This window comes from the organism of the source record quoted next, unplaced genomic scaffold (assembly GCF_019419815.1).
Source record: "Pyrus x bretschneideri cultivar Hongxiangsu unplaced genomic scaffold, Pyrus_bretschneideri_v1 Contig40, whole genome shotgun sequence".
NCBI classification, from domain to species: domain Eukaryota; kingdom Viridiplantae; phylum Streptophyta; class Magnoliopsida; order Rosales; family Rosaceae; genus Pyrus; species Pyrus x bretschneideri.
Window position 1 is genome coordinate 4,290,663 of NW_025999724.1, and position 20,778 is coordinate 4,311,440.

Sequence of the window (20,778 nt, forward strand, 5' to 3'; positions counted from 1 at the left end):
TTTGCTTCTCAAACGCTATCCCATGAATAGTCCAACAAGGGAAAGGAAGCAAAAGCAAAGCAAAGGATCATCACCCACTTCCACTTGTGCCACACACACAGGAGAGTAGTGCTTTTGAACAGAGAAAGATAAACAGCTTTTCTCAGAGGAAGAGGGAGAGGAGGAGAGAGAGTGAACTACATCCTAGAGAAGTGCATTCAGATAAGGACTTGTGCTAGACCCAGTAGTAAATACCGCGCTCTCTCTCTCACTCACCAAATGACCTCCTTCCTGCATTTCCCAAAAAACAGTTCGACCTTTAATGCCCCTTCAAAAATCTCTCTCTCTCTCTCTCTTTCTCCCCTACACAATTCAAACTTCTTCAACAAAATCTGACCTCTCAACCTCTTTGAAAAAAATGCCACTTTGACTCTCTCTCTCTCTCTCTCTCTCTCTCTCTCTCTCTGTCTTTTTGACTTGGGTTATCTTTTCTTTTGCATTCTCACACTTTGTGGTGCCAAAAGGAAAACTGGGTTTGTGCTTAAACACTGGCATTGACTCAAAGTTGTGGCCTTTTTAAAATATAAGTTTCTGAAGAGTGGTTTTTGGAATTATTGGAGTTTGAAAGATTAGAGCTTTGGATTGGATGCATATGGTTATGGGGTTGCCTTTGAAGACGCTTGGTGTCTAAGGCTTTATAATGAGTTGGTGACAGTGGACCTGTTTCCTTCCAGTCTCTCTTGCTCTTTCCCTTAAGCATGAAGCCTTTTGTTGTTTCCCTTGGTTTGGTAAGCTGTAAAAGTAGCTTCCATCTTTGTCTTTTCTCAAACTTAATTATTATTTGCCTTTGAATTCTGAACTTTCTTTTCTCTCTTGCTTTCTTGGTTGCTTTAAGTTTTGTGACTTTTGCTCTAATTCTAGTTGCAATTTTATATAAATATCATAGCTTTTGTTTTGTTTATGAAATTCTAGGAAGTTGGTTTTCCTCCTCTTTTGTTATAGTTTTTAATTCCAAATCTAGTTTTTAGATGCTTCATCTGTGAAATTCGATACCAATTTAATGGTTTTGTTATGCTCAAATCCTGAAAAGATGTAAAATGTTGCATTTTTTGTAATCAATGTATATCTTGTAGTAATTTCAGTATTAGTATTCTGCATTCAAATTTTCGATACCTTGAAGAAACATTGTCTAGTATGTGCAAATTGGGTTCACATTCTGCTGAATTTTGTGTTTCTGTAGAGCTTGTCCTAGTACTGCATAGTGAGTACTAGAGCAGGAGGGGGCATTTTGCATTGAGTTGCAAAGTTGGGGCTTCGAAATTGCCTTTGAAAGATAACCGAAATAAATGCATGGATCGTAGGGACCCTATGGCATTGTCGGGGTCAGCCTCTTACTTTACGTCTAGAGGAATAACTGGGTCTGGAACACTCTCTGGATTACATGGATCGCCAGGCATTCATCCCTTATCTAATCCAAATATGGCATTTCAATCTAATATTGGAGGAACTAACATTGAGTCAACATTGCCGGTAGAGCCTTCTTCAGCTATTTCATACCATGGTGTCAATGTGGGTGCACCAACTGTGGCGCCACCAGGCGAATCTTTGAAAAGGAAAAGAGGAAGGCCTCGAAAATATGGACCTGATGGGACTGTTTCATTGGCATTGTCTCCTGCAGCATCTGCTAATCCTGGTACGGTATCATCAAGCCCAAAACGAGGTAGAGGGCGGCCACCAGGGTCTGGGAAGAAGCAACAATTAGCATCTCTTGGTAAATTTTATTTTCTGTATTGCCATATCTTGTTGAAGAAATTATTTGTTTTATGTTGTTGATTCGTTTAAGCGAAAAGAAACCTCAGAAACGTTGTTGAGTTAGAGTAGCCTAAATATTGTAATGCATCTTTTTACATTGTCACATAATCTGCTTTTAAAAGTTCATAATCTATGATTATATGGGATTAGTTGCGTTCTGAAATCCTTGCCTATAACTCGAATGCTTGCATGATTGTATCAGAAGTAAATATACTGACGTTCCCACTACTTTCATGTAAACTGTCACGAAACTATTGCAACATATAGCAGACATGATGATTCTAATGGCGAAACAGAATTTTGGTAATTTTTTATGCATTTGGTACATACGCAAGGGCATTAAAATGTGGAATTATACCGGCTGTTTAAACATAAATGTAGCAAAGCAGCCACATTTTTAATAAATTGATTCGTATTACATAGATGGTTTAAATATATGCTTCTTGCCCTGCATTGGAACTTTTTGTTATGAGAATGATGTTGCAAATGGTTGATTGTTTTGCTAGGCGGATTGCTGTCTGGTTCGGCTGGGATAGGTTTTACTCCACATATTATCAGCATTGCAGTGGGAGAAGTATGCCATATTATCTCACCAAACATATATATTTATTCACATATGCATGAATCTTCAATTCTTTTTCCATTAAGAGTACGGTTAGCAAGATGTGGTGTCATGGATTCTGATTAGGTCTGCAACCGAATTGAGTGGTCCTGAATCCCGAGCTTGATGAGGCCTGATTCATTAGTCGTGTGCCGGCTTAATTATGTAGATATAATACCTCTAGATTATTACGTATAAGTAATTGTGTAGATGGATAGATATTACACATAATAATTTTCTAAAGGAGTAGTATTTACCCAAATTAGCCATACTTGCGAGTCTGCCTGAGTTTGGTAGGTTCAGAGTAGCCATTTTTATGTGGTTGGCTTCAATGTAGCCTATGACAAGCAGTTTCAAAAGAGTTCTGAACTACCAAAGTACCATGACGATCATTGCTTGTACGAAATTAATGCTAAATCTGATGGGAAAAAGTGATAAACATTAAGGTTCATCATTTTCGCTGGTGTGATTGTTATTTTTTTATTACTACTATCAATTGAATTCTTGCATTACTCAAATGAGAGAAGTTCCTTTAGGCCTTGAATCCTTTTATCTTTTCTTGCAGGACGTTGCAACAAAAATAATGGCGTTTTCACAGCAAGGGCCAAGAGCTGTGTGCATCTTGTCAGCTAATGGTGCCGTCTCTACTGTGACACTTCGTCAGCCTTCAACTTCTGGGGGTACAGTCACATATGAGGTATGGACACTTTATGATATGCCAATTCTTGTAAAGTTATGAGCTGTCTAGTAGATGAGTAATAAGACTTTTGATCTTTCTGAAGGTTCTAGAGTCACTAAGGTTTAAATGTTCTTGTATATTTGGAGTGAGTAATGTTTATAGCTATGAGGAATGAGATTATGCCTGAAAAGTGAAAACTGAGCCCAGTTAGTGTCATCGACTTCGGAGCCATCTCATGAACGGTGGGTTGATGCTTGCCGTTTATCTGAGGCAAATGCGAAGGGCATTCTTATATATGTTAGCCATCGTAAAATTCAGCTTAGAAAATATAGGTTGCAGAAAAAATGGACATTTGTGTGCTTGTATGCATACCATACACAGCGTGACACACATTTTATGCATGTTGCTCTACATATTATCCTTCTGTTTTCTTTTTAGTTAAAATGTTTGATTGTTCTATCTTCTTTGAAACTTCTTTTTTCTTTTTTACTGATAATAATAAACAGTTTCTTTTCTTGTGGATTGCGACTTCTTTAGGGACGGTTTGAGATTATATGTCTCTCAGGTTCTTACTTGCTCACTGAAATTGGTAGCTCCCGAAACCGAAGTGGCGGTCTGAGCGTCTCCCTTGCTAGTCCTGATGGTCGTGTCATTGGTGGTGGAGTAGGAGGGATGCTTATTGCAGCAACCCCTGTTCAGGTAGTAACTTGTTCATTGCTTTAGCTTTCGGTTCTTGTGTTTGCTCAGTAAATCTTTTTCATCCCTATCAATTGGTAGTTAATATTTTCAATGGGAAAAGAATTTTATGGGGTCAGTGCTGTTTTCTTTACAAGTATTGTTAGTATGACCGTAAATGGTCTTCAGATAGAGTAGTGGCTTCACCAGAACAGAAACATGCCAGCATAATTTTTAGCTATTACTACTGCCACAGAAAACATCATGTTGGTTGTCTGAACGATAGGAGTAGACATAAGTAGACGAGAAAATGTCTTATAGGAGTTACCGTTTTTCTTCCTTCGTCTCCCTTGTTAAATTTGAGACTGAAACACATGGTGGATGATTCCAGGTGATATTAGGTAGCTTCACATGGGGTGGTTTGAAGACAAAGAACAAGAAAAAGGAAGCCGTAGAAGGTGTCACAAACTTGGAACATAACACAGTTGACAATTCAGTTGCACTAAACAGCATTCAACCAGATCAAAGTCTTAGCCAAAGTGCTTCATTGGCCGCATGGCAGGCATCACAGCCACTGGATATGCATAACAGTCATGTTGGCATTGATTTGATGCGAGGGTAACTATTTCGTTTACATGGTCATGTGTGTAAATTTCAGTTTCATTGCTAGTTACATTTATTTTTCTTTGAAGCATCGATGACGGAAAACAGAAGCCAGATGATTGTTGGCTTCGATGATTCTAACTTCATTTATCCATGATAGACATTGGGAATGTACTATATTTATTTAGTTTAATCAAAATTTAGTTTGAAATTGAGCATTCATGATTTCAATTTACCCATTCATAGTTTTGATTATTTCAATTCACTTTCATCTGTAGGTATAGTAACTTTTATTCTTTGACGACATAAAAACAAGATTCAGATTGAAGTTTCTTTCCTTCACTGGCATACGTGCTTGTAAATTAGGATCACACATTCTTGATCAACAGAGTGTTTATGTTTCATGTAGTGAAGGAACGTCTACATTGATCTACGTTGATCTTCTCATTTCCTTAACTGAAGTTTACTTTTCTGATTCAATCAGGATGAACGATGATTAAATTTCTCGTGTTTGACATGTTACGTTGATAGACCTTCCTCTTCTATGTTGTTTTCATTCCCTCTATTCACCTTTCTACCTTTTCATGTGTTTTCAAAAATTTTGGCCACCGACGGAGAAAAGATGAAAACCACTTTTTCCCAACATTGGTTATGCTTTGCCGATCTAAGCAAACAGACAGGAACAGGTTGAAAAACAGAAACAAGTGCACCACATATATAAGACAGAACAGAAGAAATAGATTAGAACAAATGAACCAAGGTAGACAGATACAAAAAGTAACTAAGCATCGGAGTCTCAAACAATGTGATATCTAAGCCACCCTATTGTTTCTGAGCAACGCCCAATGCTTTCCAAACACACGGTGGTTGGTAGTCATGATCGACGTCAGATATCCCTTGGTTGAGTCGCACTCATCCACCACCATCGCCACCACACTGCGCTTGTTACCGCTAATGGTGATGTTGTGAAGGCACCTTCCTCCATGGTTGTACCATCCAGTCGACAATGCAACAACTGGTGTGTTATCATTGTGGTACTTGTTGTCACATTCTGATGGACCGCCTCCATCACCATTTTTCTCGAAACTGTTAAAGAGTGAGGTAGGCCTTGGTGCTGCCGGACAGTGGTGGTGAACATGTGTAGGTTGTGTACATTTTGCCGGCCTTAAAGCAATCAGAGTCATTCTCCTGGTTGCATTAATGTCCAGGAGGGGCCTTCCTTCCTCTAATTCTGCCGCTTGGACGACATTGTTGAGCTTCAGTGAGCAAGCAAATCGCTGAAAGGAGAACGACCAGTAGAATAATGGACCCTTTTGAGAGAATCGCTAACTTCATTTTCTTTCTGTTTCTCTCTCTCTCTCTAGAGTTGTTGTGTGGGATATGGTTGATGCATAACAGCGTTTGAGGGTAGCATATATAGCAATTCCCTATTACCAAAATAACAATCAAACTTCAACATATGATTTGCTATGCTGTTATGTATTAGACTCCATAAACGTAACGGAATCATTTTAAGCATCAAAATCTTAATTAATTAGAGCTAAAACAAATCTTTGAACCCATTGACTATAATAGTGTCCTATATGGTTACCGAGAATTTTATGTAATTATCAGTAACGAAATCTTGTTTAATTGTTTGGACTATTCTTCACATAATAATGACTGTTAATATGGTTCCGAACAATATTATAGTAAGAGTTGGTATTGTCTGGTAGTGATTGTCACACTCCCATTTTCTTTTTCTGCAATCCTTGTTTTAGTCAGTCCACTCTCTTTGATTTATTCAATCCAAAAATTAGAAAAAAAAGGGGAAGAGTACACTCTGAGAAAAGGGGAACGCAAGATCACTTCACGTATTTACGAAGAGAAATGAAGATTACAATCTTAGTTGTTTGTTCAGGTTTGCGATTGTTCAGAGGATGAAGCTCCAGTTTTTGCAAGGCTTCATGAACCGTCAAACATAATTTGCTGAAAACCTCACTTTTAGGGCATAAAACCAAGTTATTCGTGTACAATCATCCACAAAAGCTACAAACCATTGAACGGCAGAAAAAGTAGAAATCGGGGATGGCCCTCAAACATCGGAATCTATTAATCCAAAAGGAGCAGTATTAGAACTCAAAGGATAAGACACACGGTGACTCTTGGCTAAAATGAAAATATCAGACTTGAAATCAGAATCAGAACAACCAACAAATAAATTTGGTAGCAAATGTTTCAAAGAACTAAAAGATGGATGACTCAAACGAGGATGCCACAACTACACTTTGTCTCCTCTTGTTATTAGCTGCCCCTTGGGTCAAGTTCACCTGACCCGTACTGACATCATCCACAAAATATAAATCTCTCCTCTTATTACCACAACTAATGATCTCCTTCGTGAGAATATCCTAGACAAGACAAAAGGAGACCTCAATTTATATTTCCATGAGACAACAATTAAAGTATTGGGTAAAGAGAGAGTAGAAGAAAGATGAACAGTGCTAGCGCCAACGACAACAGAGGCTTCACCATTGGCATTAGTTATGCTGTAGTTTCACCAACAAATTCATTAGGGTCATAAGTCGTATGAACCGTAGCACCCGAGTTGGTAATCTGAGGAGTGGCCAAACCTTTTATTAGCCCTCGTAAGATTTCTCCTTTCACCAATGTGAAACTCTTTTAACATTACATTCTCACACACTCCCCATGGCGAACTTTCATGCTTAACATGTGGACAACACGAATTGACGTGGAACACGTGTGGCTATTGGGCTTTACATATGGACCAACCTACTTTGATACTATACAGAAAGTTGAGGTTTCATCGTAAAACTAATTGACAATATATGAAGTAGCCCAACTTACTTATAAGCCCATGCAAGGTTCCTCCATCCATCAATATGGGATTTATTTTCAACATGTCCCCTCACATGTGGCGAATTTTCAAGCCTAACATGTGGACAACACAATGGGGTGTCGTGGAGCGCGTATGGCCGTTTGGCTTCACATATGAGATAACCTGCTCTGATACTATGAAAAAATTGGGGTTCCATCATAAAACCAATTGGCATTATGGGGAGTACCCCAACTTCTTATAAGTTCTTGCAAGGTTTCTCTTTTCACCAAAGTAAGACTCTTTTACTTTCACTATCTCCATTTTTTTTTAAACTTGTTGTAATGAGAAGGCAAGTATGCCTTGACATGAAAGAAAGAAAAGCCAAAAAGAACAGCTGCTTGAAGGTATGAGATAAGACCTAGATAACGAGCTAAAACAAAACAGAAGTCGAGTGATATATAAATGATTATGTAATATTACTTTATAATTTACAGTAGACAAAGTATAAGAAAAACAAGTTTAAATATATTGACTACTTAAATAGTATAGTACTTGTAACATATTATAGAACACAATCCACAACGACCATACACGCAAAGCAACAAGCAAGACGGAAATTAATTAATGTAACTAAGCTTCGGACCAAGTGATATCTAGGCCACCCCATTGGTCTTCAGGCACACCCAGGGCTTTCCAAACAGCTTTTGAGGCATCAACAATGTTGTTAGGACAAGGAGGCTGGTAATCATGATCTGCATCACATCCCTCAGTAGAGTCACATTCATCCACCACCATGGCCAACACGCTACGTCCGTTACCATTAATTCTGATTTGTTTATGGCACCTATCTCCGTTGCTATACCATCCGGTGGACAGTGCCACAACTGGTGTGTTGTCATTGTGGTATTGGTTGTCACATTCTGATGGACCGCCACCATCTCCACCTTTCTCGAAACTGTTAAGGGTGAGGGTGGCCTTGGTGCTCCCAGACAATGGCGGTGAACATGTGTAGGTTGGGTACATTTTGCCCGGCTTACAACAATCAGAATCATTTTCCTGGTTGCATTGTCCAGGAGGGGCCTTCCTTCCTCTGATTTTGCCGCTTGGACGACATTGTTGAGCTTCAGCGACCAAGCAAATTGCCGAAAGAAGAATTACTAGTAGGACAATGGACTCTTTGGAAATGAAACTCTTCATTTTCTCTGTTTCTCTCTATCTCTCTAGTTGTGCTCTTGTGGTGGATATGCTTAGTTCGATGCATAAAAGAAATTGTGGGTGGGTATAAATAGGAACTTCCAAACCATATTATCTTTGGATGTTTGCGGAATATTAACAAAATTAAATTCTGATACTGAAGAAAACTAATTAGTTTCTTTGCAACTTGGTTTTGCCAGGACGCAACACTTATCAAATTCAATATAGTATATTATATATACACACTCCATCAACATAACGGCAACGTAAAAATAATTTTGGAGGAACATACTACTTAAGTATTCAAAGTTTCCAATTCCTGTTTAATCATGTGCATTTTCTAAAAATAAAAGTTTTAGGGTTAAATTTCAGAATTCTTTCTCACAAGTCACATGCACTAGGAATACTTTAATTCTTCTTGGAGGAGAATGTAGGAAACAAATCCGAAACAAACCTTTAGTCCACAAGACAGGAAACTAACTTAGAAACTAACAAAATTTTTTTTAACTGGAAAAGAAAAATAAAAAAATTTTCAACTAGAAAATTGGAAATTTGAAACCGGCACGTAGCATTTTTAACCTGTAAGTTTGTTTCTGAAGGAGGTTGGGGTTCGACAATAAAATCACTTGGCAATGGGGAGTAAGTCCATTACTTTATAAGCACATGTGGCTAGGGTTGGGCATGGGCCGGACTGGAGCGAGTATACCATATTTTAAAACAGGAATCGGACCTAACCTGGCCTGTTTGAAACTTTTTTTTTTCTTTTTTTTTTATTTTATTCTGGCACAGATTGAAACTTCCTCGCCGCCGGTCTTATCCCTCCGACCTCCAGCTCAACCAATAGCTCTACTTCAATGGTGTCTCCAATAGCAGCAACATGAGCTTAAACGTCGTCGCATCAATCGAGCCCAACGACATGCTAAAGCTCGCAAACAAACATTGTTAGAGTCCTCGGCCTGAGTAAATTGATCTTCCATTTCAATCGACCAAGCAGAAGTTCTCAAATTCCACAACTTTCTCCCAAATCACAAAAACACAATCAGAAGATCAAAACTGAGAAAGGAGATCTTGGGAGAGAGAACAACACAAACAATCAGAAGTACAAAAACACAAACTTTCTCGTATCCATAGAGGCCGTATCGCTCCGAGGAGATCTTGGGATCATCTGCGAGCTTGAATCCAGCTCGAAGCCTCAAAACTGGAGGGACTTGAAGAACAAGGAGTTTACTGGCAATGAGTGGGCCAAAAATTGGAGGGTTAGGGTTAGGAAGGCGAGGACACCGATGAGCTTCGACATGGCTGGTTGGGTTTGGGGAGGGACTCCAGTGACAGTTGAGTTCGAGGAGACCTAGGAGAGGAGGATGGGTGGTGCCATCGTGTGGGTGGAACCGTGGAGGGGAGGATGGGTGGTGCCGTCGTGTTGGTTGCGACGACAGAGGAGAAGATGACTGAGAGTTGGAGTCGAGGATGGACAACGTGGAGTGGACTTGGGAGGAAGGATGATTAGGGTAGAAACCAACGGTTGAGATTGGATGATAGTTTATCATTCAATCTCATCCGTCCATTACAATTACAAACTGGCCGGTCTGGGTACCCGTTTTTCTACACTTTAGGAACCGGCCCAAACCTAAAATTTCAAAGGCCCGCCCCTCCCCGTCCCACCCCGTTTCTCTTTTTAAAAATTAGGAATCGGCCTGTACCTGCCTCGAACCGTAATTACCCGCGCCGACCTGCGGTTCCTATACCTGTTTGCCCACCCCTACATGTACCGTCCCTTCTTTCCCTTGTTGTGGGATTCATACTCCCAAATAGGCCTGGCAATTTCTGACACGACCCGATAACCCGACACGACACGACACGCAATTAACAGGTGTTTGGGTCGACACGATAACGAATCGGGTCGTTATCGGGTAACCCGATAAGCACCTGTTAAGATAACGGGTTGGTTCGGGTATACACGTGGGTAACACGATACACGATAAGCAGAATATTATTTTTATAATTTTATAACCCTAAAAAAATACTATAATAATTGTATACATTAATTTTACAATTTTATACCCCTAAAAATTATAATAAATATATATATATATATATTAAATTAACTATAAAATTTATAATAATTATAATAATTATATATACTATAATAATTATACCCCCAAAATATTAAGTCTATCTATAATAATTATATGTATATATATTAAATTTTATAAAAACTATAATAATTATTAATTAATAATTTAATATGCATGATGCATTGCATGATTTTGCATCCATTGAAATTTGATGTGATTTATTTCCATTCAAATTTCAATAATCAATTTTTTGCCGTTGCCAACTTGCCGCCCTTTTTGAAAAAAAAAATGAAGGGAAAATGAAAATGTTAAGAAAGTTGAAAATGAAACAAAAAAAATGAGGGAATTAGGGAAATATGTTGGAGGGAAAAGTGAAAATGATAAGAAAAAGTTGAAAAGGAAACAAAAAAGAGAGGGAAAAATGAAAATTAATAGAAGTGGTGAGAAATTTTTTTTTTTTTTTTAAGTTATTAACTTTTTATCACACACATGACTGTCATGACATATCTCACTATTTTTATAATGACACACGTGATACATGATGTATATACTATTCCGTGTACCAGTCAATTATAATTTATACGTACAAAATAAATAGATTTAAATCTACTTAATAAATATATACACACACACACACACACACAGGGAACTTGATTGATGGCATACGAATTCTCCAAAACTAATTTCAACGATCCAAACCGTCAAAATTGTTTGTATATGCTTGGAGATCACATCAGCAAAAAATTACAAAAAAAAAAACATTCAGAGATCAAGTAACGGGACAAAATTTTTCAACGGTTATAAACGAAAAATCACGATTTAACGGTTATTTTAACTCCGATTTTGATGATTTTTTATAACTACACTCCTTGACCCTATATGAATACAATGAATGAATTCGATCTTCAATTTAAAATATTTACACAAGTGAATACCACAAAATCTTATGTTATACTTAATGAAAGTATAAATAAACTCTAAGTGTTAGTCAATCTATCATTTTACGAATTCTCCAAAACTAATTTCAACGATCCAAACCGTCAAAATTGTTTGTATATGCTTGGAGATCACATCAGCAAAAAATCACAAAAAAAAAAACATTCAGAGATCAAGTAACGGGACAAAGCTTTTCAACGGTTATAAACGAAAAATCACGATTTAACGGTTATTTTAACTCCGATTTTGATGATTTTTTATAATTACACTCCTTGACCCTATATGAATACAATGAATGAATTCGATCTTCAATTTAAAATATTTACACAAGTGGATACCACAAAATCTTATGTTATACTTAATAAAAGTATAAATAAACTCTAAGTGTTAGTCAATCTATCATTTTACGAATTCTCCAAAACTAATTTCAACGATCCAAATCGTCAAAATTGTTTGTATATGCTTGGAGATCACATCAGCAAAAAATCACAAAAAAAAAACATTAAGAGATCAAGTAACGGGACAATGCTTTTCAACGGTTATAAACGAAAAATCACAATTTAACGGTTATTTTAACTCCGATTTTGATGATTTTTTATAACTACACTCCTTGACCCTATATGAATACAATGAATGAATTCGATCTTCAATTTAAAATATTTACACAAGTGGATACCACAAAATCTTATGTTATACTTAATAAAGTATAAATAAACTCTAAGTGTTAGTCAATCTATCGTTTTACGAATTCTCCAAAACTAATTTCAACGATCCAAACCGTCAAAATTGTTTGTATATGCTTGGAGATCACATCAGCAAAAAATCACAAAAAAAAAACATTCAGAGATCAAGTAACGGGACAAAGCTTTTCAACGGTTATAAACGAAAAATTACGATTTAACGGTTATTTTAACTCCGATTTTGATGATTTTTTATAACTACACTCCTTGACCCTATATGAATACAATGAATGAATTCGATCTTCAATTTAAAATATTTACACAAGTGGATACCACAAAATCTTATGTTATACTTAATAAAAGTATAAATAAACTCTAAGTGTTAGTCAATCTATCGTTTTACGAATTCTCCAAAACTAATTTCAACGATCCAAACCGTCAAAATTGTTTGTATATGCTTGGAGATCACATCAGCAAAAAATCACAAAAAAAAAAACATTCAGAGATCAAGTAACGGGACAAAGCTTTTCGACGGTTATAAACGAAAAATCAAGATTTAACGGTTATTTTAACTCTGATTTTGATGAATTTTTACAGCTACACTCCTTGACCCTATATGAATACAAAGAATGAATTTGATCTTCAATTTAAAATATATACACTAGTGGATGTGGATATCACAAAATCTTATGTTATAATTTATATACTTAATAAAAGTATGAATCAACTATAATATTAATAATTATATACATTAATTTAATAATTTTATATCCCTAAAAAGTAAAAACTATAATAATTATATAGATGTAGGTGTAAATTGAATACAATTTCATGATGATCGATGTAAATTGAAGATTTTGTAAATGCAGGTGTAAACTTTTGAGAAAGACTTACAATCTTAAAAACAAAAACTCTTTATCCTTGCACATTTAATATTTGTAATATATTAGTAGTGTATGTATTATTTTTTTTATTAGGCTTTTATTTTCGAGTGTAGATATAGTACTTGAACGAGAAATGTTTTAATGTTTTGAAGTTATATTTATGTGGCAATGTGTGGTATGTGCAAATTTTAAAAAAATATATATTTTTCTTAACGGGTCATAATGGGTCATAACGGGTCGGGTCACTTTACCCGTTGGGTAAAGTGACACGACCTGTTAAGGACCCGTTAAGATAACGAGTGTGACACGACACGACCCGTTAAGATAACAGGTGTTACACGAAAACGACACGAACACGATAGACACGACCCATTTGCCAGGCCTACTCCCAAATGCCCCATCATGTGCATGTGGTGATTTTTAAAGGCAAATAAGTGGACAACACAAATTCAGATAACATGGAGCACGTGCGGCCGTCAAGCTATAATTTTTTTTATTTTTTTATTTTTTTGCGATTTATAATAAACCATAGTTTTGGGTATATTGTAGAAAAAAAAAATGAACTTATACTAATATTGAACTTGTAGTAATTTGATCATGGTAAATTACAAAAATGAAGGAAATAATAGAACTCAACAACTCATGAGTATAATTAAACCATATATGAAACATATGTTAAGATAAACAAGATGATCACTGACTTATGTTAATCATAATGACTCTTACAATTAACCACAAACTTAATAGTTAAACTCAAGAAAACATTATACTTGAAATGTTGTATAAGCACTTCAAAATTACAAACTGACCAAGACAATTGCTGGCATTGTAAACTAGGGAACTTCATTAGAGAGCTTTAATGGTACTAGGCTACCAGCATTGCTCCCACATTTGATCTCCTTTAATACATTTCTATATCCTTTACTGCTTCTGCATTACCAAACCTTTCATGAAAAAACAAAAAAATGCATAATGTACAAATCTGTAATGATGTTTGAAGCTACACCAAAGCATAAATATGAATCATTAATATGAGTAAGGATATCATACCTCACTCCCACATTCAAACGTGATCAAGGCATGGTATCAAACCCTTGCTTGTGACATGTCTTTGGAAGGCTATAACATGTAGGGCTTTTGTCAAAGGGTCTGCTATCATATTGAAAGTACCAAGATGTTCTATTTCAATGACCTTCTGTTTGGTGGATATTTAATATTGGGCTCAATGCAATAGAGTCCAGGCATGCAAAGGTCTTTTTGTGATTGGGCTGGAAGAGCCGGTAGCCTAGGAAGGATTTAAATATCATTCTTGGCAACTAAATAGGCAACAAGCCTATGATGAAAGTGACAAGGTATGGATGGAAGCTCACCCTCAGCAAAAGTACTTTTCTATGAAATAAGTAGGTAAATAACAAAAGCAGGTGATGACTCACCGTGCTCTATAAGCCACCACCAAAAGGGAAAACTTGGACACTGAGGCTAATGAAGGCTATAAAAGTAGCAAGGGATGCAAGCAGAGAACTCTTTCAACACACTCAAATCAGAACTCAACAACAAAACCTAGTTTGTTCACCCCTTCCCTTTTTCAATTGCAGATCCACCATAGAAAGCTTTCTTTTGTCAGTTTTTAGAAGCTCTTGTTGGGTTTTACGGCTCAAAATTAGGATGATGCAAAAAATTAGGTTTGTGTTACCTAGTTGGTTTTGGTGTCCTATTTGGGTTTGGATTTTGACTTCTTAGTTAGTTTCCTTGGTGGAGAGATTTTGTTAATTACCTATTTGATTAGGATTTGGATTTACTTCCTATTAGGATTCTTATTGTAACCTAAGTCCTATGCACTATAAATAGAACCTTAGGGTTAGCGTATTTTGTGTGGCTCATTCGTGTGGCAATTTGGTGGGAGTCAATTTGTGAGTTTGTGAGTTAAAGAGCAATTTGGGAGAATCTGCTTCGTTAGTTTTGTGTTCTCTACTCATTTGGTTTAGGGTTTGTAATTTGTGGGATTTGAGTTGTGAGAGTTTAAACACTCTTTTATAATTTGCGTTTGTTTAGTGAAATTCATCGCCGTGCTTCACCTGTGGACGTAGGCTTTACACCAAATCATATAAATTTCTTGTGTTAGTTTGAGATTGTTTGTTTTAGCTTTCACCTACGACGTTGATATTGGTACTTTGTTAGAATTCGCTTCCGTTTGCGCATAAAAATTCGACAACAATGAAAAGTTCGACGGCAATTGCCATTTGGCAATTGAAGATGCATGCTTTGTTAGTTCAACAAGGGATTTTGAAAATGCTAAAAGGTGTGAAGGCTTTGCCAAACTCATGGACTGATGAGGAAAAAGAAGACGTTATGGAGTAGGCACTTGAAGCAATCCTGCTGACTTTATCTAATGAAGTCTTGCATGAAGTTGGTAATGTCAAATCTGCACTGGAGTTGTGGCTCAAATTAGAGAGCTTGTGTATGGCCAAATCCCTTGCTAAATGGTAGTATTTGAAGAAAATTTTTCATACTCTTCGTATGGATGAAGGTACGTCAATTCATAAGCATGTTGATGAATTCAATAAACTTACGATGGATTTGAAAAGTGTGGACAACCAATTTAGTGATGAGGATTATGCGATAACTTCATTGTGTTCTTTATCTCCTTCATATGAACACTTTGTCGATACCATGCTATTTGGTAGAGAAAGTCTTAGTTTGGAAGATGTTAAAGCCGCTTCTAAAAAGCTAAAGAATAAAGTGCTTGACACACAAGATCGAGCTTTGGTAGTTCAAGGAAGGAATAAGGAATGGACAAACTTGGAAAGAACACTTGTAGCTACTATTATAAGGAGGGTTATTGGAAAGTAGATTGTCCTAAACTCAAGGGCAAAAATAAGCCGTTTGATAAGTCTTTTGCTAGTGTTGGTACGCAAGCTCTTTGGGTGGACTACAATTCGCACTTTTTGTTCATATGTTCAAGCTTTTGCTTGGATTTTGTTTTGTATTTGTTAGTTTCCGTAATAGAATTTGTTGGAGAAGGCATTGGAGGAAATTTCAAGTTTGAAGACTTTTAAATTTTTTGAGTATAGGTGGAGATCAGTTTCGAAAGAATTTGGTGCACGTTTGCGTTTGTATTTTGGTATCCCAAATTTGAAGTTTGTATTTGATTTGGAAGTTTGCTAATTTCTCGCCTAGGTGGAGATTGTTGGGTTTTATGGCTCAAAATTAGGATGATGCAAAAACTTAGGTTTGTGTTACCTATTTGGTTTCGGTGTCCTATTTGGGTTTGGATTTTGACTTCTTAGTTCGTTTCCTTGGTGGAGAGATTTTGTTAAATAGCTATTTGATTAGGATTTGGATTTACTGCCTATTAGGATTCTTATTGTAACCTAAGTCCTATGCACTATAAATAGGACATTAGGCTTAGTGTATTTTGTGTGGCTTATTCGTGTGGCAATTTGGTGAGAGTCAATTTGTGAGTTTGTGAGTTAGAGAGCAATTTGGGATAATCTTCTCCATTAGTTTTGGGTTCTCTACTCAGTTGGTTTAGGATTTGTATTAGTTTTGGTTCTCTACTTGTTTGGTTTAGGGGTTGTAATTTGTGGAATTTGGGTTGTGAGAGTTTAAAAACTCTTTTGTAATCTCCGTTTGTTTAGTGAAAATTCATTGCCATGCTTTGCCCATAGATGTAGGCTTTACGCCGAACCACATAAATCTCTTGTGTTAGTTTGAGATTGTTTGTATTAGCTTTCGGCTACGACGTTGATATTGGTACTTTGTTAGAATTAGCTTCCGTTTGTGCATAAAAGTACAACAGCTCTGCTACCTTTCCCTTTGTTGTAGTATTGAATCCTCTAGTAAACCTTGATTATATTTCATTTTCCAAGACTATTGTCTTTGTAAAATATAAGAAGAAGTGGTTGCAAGAAGACGAACCTTGCTTGACAAGGTTGTAATCTTGCCCAAGTCTCCTTTATTTGTCTTTATATAAAGTAGATTTGTCATTTATGCATCTTTAATTAGATCTATATCTTTTTCAACTACTTTCGTTCAAGTTTTGTCCATCATTAATCTTGCCAAACTAACCACTCTTGTTTCCTTATTGTTAGCTCAAACCGATAACTAAGGAACTAACCTGAATGACCTTGAATTCCTTTATAAACGAACATATGGTATTATAAATAAAAGTCCTTGATCAAAAGGCAAGAAAAGAATTTAGTATAGACTTAACCCATCTGTGAACAATCCTTATGAACTAAAGAGTTTAAGTGATTTGTGGCGCAAGTAAACAATTAATTTAATAACCAAGAACACAATATGTTCAATAAAGAGAATAGTGGCATGCTCAGACTTATATTAGTTTTGATTGTGAGCCTCAAGGCCTAACAAAGGCCCACAAAGGCACCATTCAAACTAATGACAAACGTATATTGTAGAAAATCAAGCAACTTTGCCCGACAGGTAAGACAAGGGGAGTTATGCAAGGTTCAATCTAGCCCGAACACCTTCTATTTAACTTTGTCTTGAACTTTCAGATATCTGATGTGCATTAGCCTCGATGCTTCTGATCTTCTTTAGGTACCTTAGAACATTCTTTCCTGCATTCCAATATGCCCCACCAGGATTCGATTGAAATCTCTTAATGACACTCAATGCAAAAGCCATGTCTAATCTAGGGCAAACCAATGGCTCCTCTTGATCTATTCCTTACAATTTCCATGCCTAAGACAAAGTTTACTTCACCCAAATCCTTCATGTCAAAATTGTTGGGCAACATGCTTTGGTTTCATTCAATAATTGGACATTTGAACTTGCAAAAAGTATGTCATCAACATATAGTACCTTGAAAATGAGACCTGATTTTACCATCTTCAAATAGATGCAGTTATCAATTTTATTCTCAATGAAGCCAAATGAAGTCATTATTTGATCAAATGTCTTGTACCACTGTCTAGAAGCCTACTTAAGTCCATATATAAACTTGTTGAGTTTACATACAAAACTTTTCTTACCCCTTTCAGTGAATCCTTGTGGTTGTTTCATGTAAATGGTTTCATCAAGACTGCCTTTTAAAAAGGCAGTTTTGCCCTCCACTTGATGCAATTCAAGATTAAAATGAGCTACAAGTGCAATGATGATTCTGAAAGAGTCCTTGATTGATACTGGAGAAAAAGTTTTTGTGGAAGCCAAACCCTAATTCTATGTGAAACCTTTGGCCACTAATTTGGCTTCATGTCTCTCAATATTTTCCACTAGAGTCTCGTTTGGTTTTGTAAACCCATTTGTTCCGTATAGGCTTCATGTCTTCCATTTGTTCAAAAACACAACTATTTCTTGAATGGGAGTATAGAGATCCAGAATCTTCAATGAACTTTGCATTGTTTCTCTTGGCCAACCTAGTGTGGGAATTAGGGCATAGACGATTGTGGGAAATCTCAATGGAAAGAATGGTGAGATTGGTGAAAATACGGGTGTTACCAAGTCTAAATTTCAATGATTTTGAAAACTGTGTTGACTGTTTTAGGGGAAAACAGTTACTCCTGTTAAAAAAAGACCAGTTCAACTAGAAGTATTGATCTTTTAGAGTTAATCCATACGAAATGCAATGTTGAATTCCAGCATACCTAGATGCATCCCATTTTGTTGTTTCCATGTCTTAAAATTATTCCTATTCAACTTCTCAATGTTCATGAGATTGAGCATGTTAAAACTTGTGAGACGTGATTTGATTTGAAGATTCATGAGTTTTGACAAAGAAAAGAAACTAAACATTCTTTGTCACTCAAAAACTATAGAACCAGTCACACTTTTGAGCAAGAAACTGTCTATATATTCATAATTTATGAATCTCAAGTTGCGCATAGCCAAGCATAAACACCATGACTAGAAGGATTACACATACTGCAAGTTTCATGACTCACTATACATTAATTTATAGCCAATAAAATTTTACATATTATTCTAAAGATTGATCAACATTGAATCAATTTTGTAAAAATAAAATTTTACTAAACTGCCTAAGTGATTAAACAAATAATATATTTGTAATATGACAGCAAATGAAATCTGATAAACCAAATGAATTACTGTTGAGGTTTCTTTCTAGTTATTTCCAAGGGAATATAATTGGGTTTTGCTAATTGAATATTCCATACTTTGTTGTATCCTAGAAGTGATTTGCCAAGAACTCTTTAGCAAACTCATTCGATTGGGGGCAAATAACACTTTAAGGAAACGATTCAAGTCATACCTCAAAGTTATCCTTCAGTTTATTCTCTATATTTCTACATGTACTCTAACGATTACTTCATATTTTTTTTGACACACCCCGACCGAGATCAGGGCATGCTGGCCGTCACGTGGAAGTGACGTAGCCATGTGCACAGTGCGGAAGCTAATAGAAGTAATATAAAAGTACAAATAATTTAAAAACTAGCATACATATTGTGATAAGATAAGTGCTAGCGTAAGTGAGACACTGAATTCAGAGCATAAAGCCTACAGCAGTCCAAAGAAAATGTTACAACAATAGTGCACCCGAAGGTGACCCTACATCGGTGAGTGTCTGTCAGAAATGCCGAGACGCCCTCTGGGAAAACCACCGAACTTGCTAAGCAACTAAAACCTGGAGGGGCGCAAAACAAAAGCGTGAGTGGGCAAAAACAAAGCTCTTTGAAAACCATTTAGTAAAATACATTCTAACCCCTCGCCGTAAAACCTGTATACTTCTCAGAAAATAAACATATATACGTATGTATAAATATACCAATCATGCTCAAGGGTATGCCAATCATGCTCAAAGGTATGCCAATCATGCTCAAAGGTATGCCATGTCAAAGCCTCATAATGATATGCAAGTGCTCAGGTATAAATCGTATCAATAACATATCACTGGCAGCCGGAGTCACTTAAAATGACCTATACGGCTGAATCTAGAGCTCAAATCTCAATCTCAATCACTAAACCTGCCCACGAGTCGGAACCACCTATAGTGGTATGTACGACAGGCCTAGGTGTAACATATATATACGCTCTAGTGCTTCGATCACGTCAAGGCTGTGCGAATAATCGCGGGTCACCTACGAGTCGGAACCATTTATAATGGTCTGTACGACAAGACTGTGCACCTAACTTGAATTCAAGCTGAGCGTGTGGTGCGGGAGGTGAACAACACGTGAAGGACTGTGCCCTACGCTAGGCGGGAGCACTAACACCGGGGGTGCAGGTTATGAGCTCTCTAAGCATCTCTAACCACTATTTAATGCAATCGTTAAATAACACTTACTTGGCACTTACCTATGCCTTCACAGCACCAACATATATATATATATATATATATATATATAACATATGAATGAATATATAAATCAACTTTTATGCCACTAATCATGCATATCGGCCAATAACGTAAAAGGAATGGCATATAACGAATAACGTTTATATCAATTTCTGGGAAATTAATAGTATATAGGTATATACGGAAAACCAAAAGCCTACTCACTGGTATGTGGAAGGGTCGTAGCCCCCCTGCCTCGAGTGAGCACGCTCGTCCTCGGGATACGTACCACCTATATGCGAAACAACTATAAAAACATTAATTTTAAAGCACATAACCTAACTTTCGTAATAACTTCTCATACATTGCTCAAAAAGGAAAAATGAATATACCAACATGCTTTACACAACCTCAGGATCACAACCATATTTTTATAAAAAAATTTCTCCGCCGCACGCGCCGCCACGCCCCGGCCAAGGCACGGCCACACGCGCCGGCCACGCGCAGGCACGTGCGGTGCACACGGACGGCGTCAACTGACGCAGTTAGGAATATTCCGTCAGTTTTGACAGATTTCGTTAACG

The 20,778-nt window shown here is 36.7% G+C and overlaps 2 protein-coding genes and 1 pseudogene across 2 annotated transcripts; 1 reads left to right on the forward strand and 2 right to left on the reverse strand.

The window, feature by feature from the left end:
• The first annotated feature begins 59 nt into the window (after nt 1-59).
• LOC103934477 (AT-hook motif nuclear-localized protein 9) lies at nt 60-4,567 on the forward strand. Its single transcript, XM_018644314.2, has 6 exons — nt 60-767; nt 1,220-1,750; nt 2,298-2,365; nt 2,958-3,089; nt 3,609-3,770; nt 4,138-4,567. Exons 2-6 carry the CDS (start codon nt 1,330-1,332, stop codon nt 4,366-4,368), a joined length of 1,014 nt encoding a protein of 337 aa, XP_018499830.2. The 5' UTR covers nt 60-767; nt 1,220-1,329; the 3' UTR covers nt 4,369-4,567.
• A 415-nt stretch (nt 4,568-4,982) lies between these two features.
• Nucleotides 4,983-5,816, reverse strand: LOC103934492 (annotated as a pseudogene).
• A 1,789-nt stretch (nt 5,817-7,605) lies between these two features.
• LOC103934476 (putative ripening-related protein 1) lies at nt 7,606-9,842 on the reverse strand. The gene has a single exon (XM_009344222.3). The coding sequence runs from the start codon at nt 8,362-8,364 to the stop codon at nt 7,798-7,800; it is 567 nt and encodes a 188-aa protein (XP_009342497.2). The 5' UTR covers nt 8,365-9,842; the 3' UTR covers nt 7,606-7,797.
• Nucleotides 9,843-20,778: the final 10,936 nt, after the last annotated feature.

Coding starts and splice junctions, on each gene's coding strand:
- LOC103934477 (XM_018644314.2), top strand. CDS start 1,330: ATGGATCGTAGGGACCCTATGGCATTGTCGGGGTCAGCCTCTTACTTT. Junction 3,090..3,608: donor GGGGTACAGTCACATATGAG/GTATGGACACTT, acceptor CGACTTCTTTAG/GGACGGTTTGAGATTATATG. Junction 3,771..4,137: donor TTGCAGCAACCCCTGTTCAG/GTAGTAACTTGT, acceptor GGATGATTCCAG/GTGATATTAGGTAGCTTCAC.
- LOC103934476 (XM_009344222.3), bottom strand. CDS start 8,364: ATGAAGAGTTTCATTTCCAAAGAGTCCATTGTCCTACTAGTAATTCTT.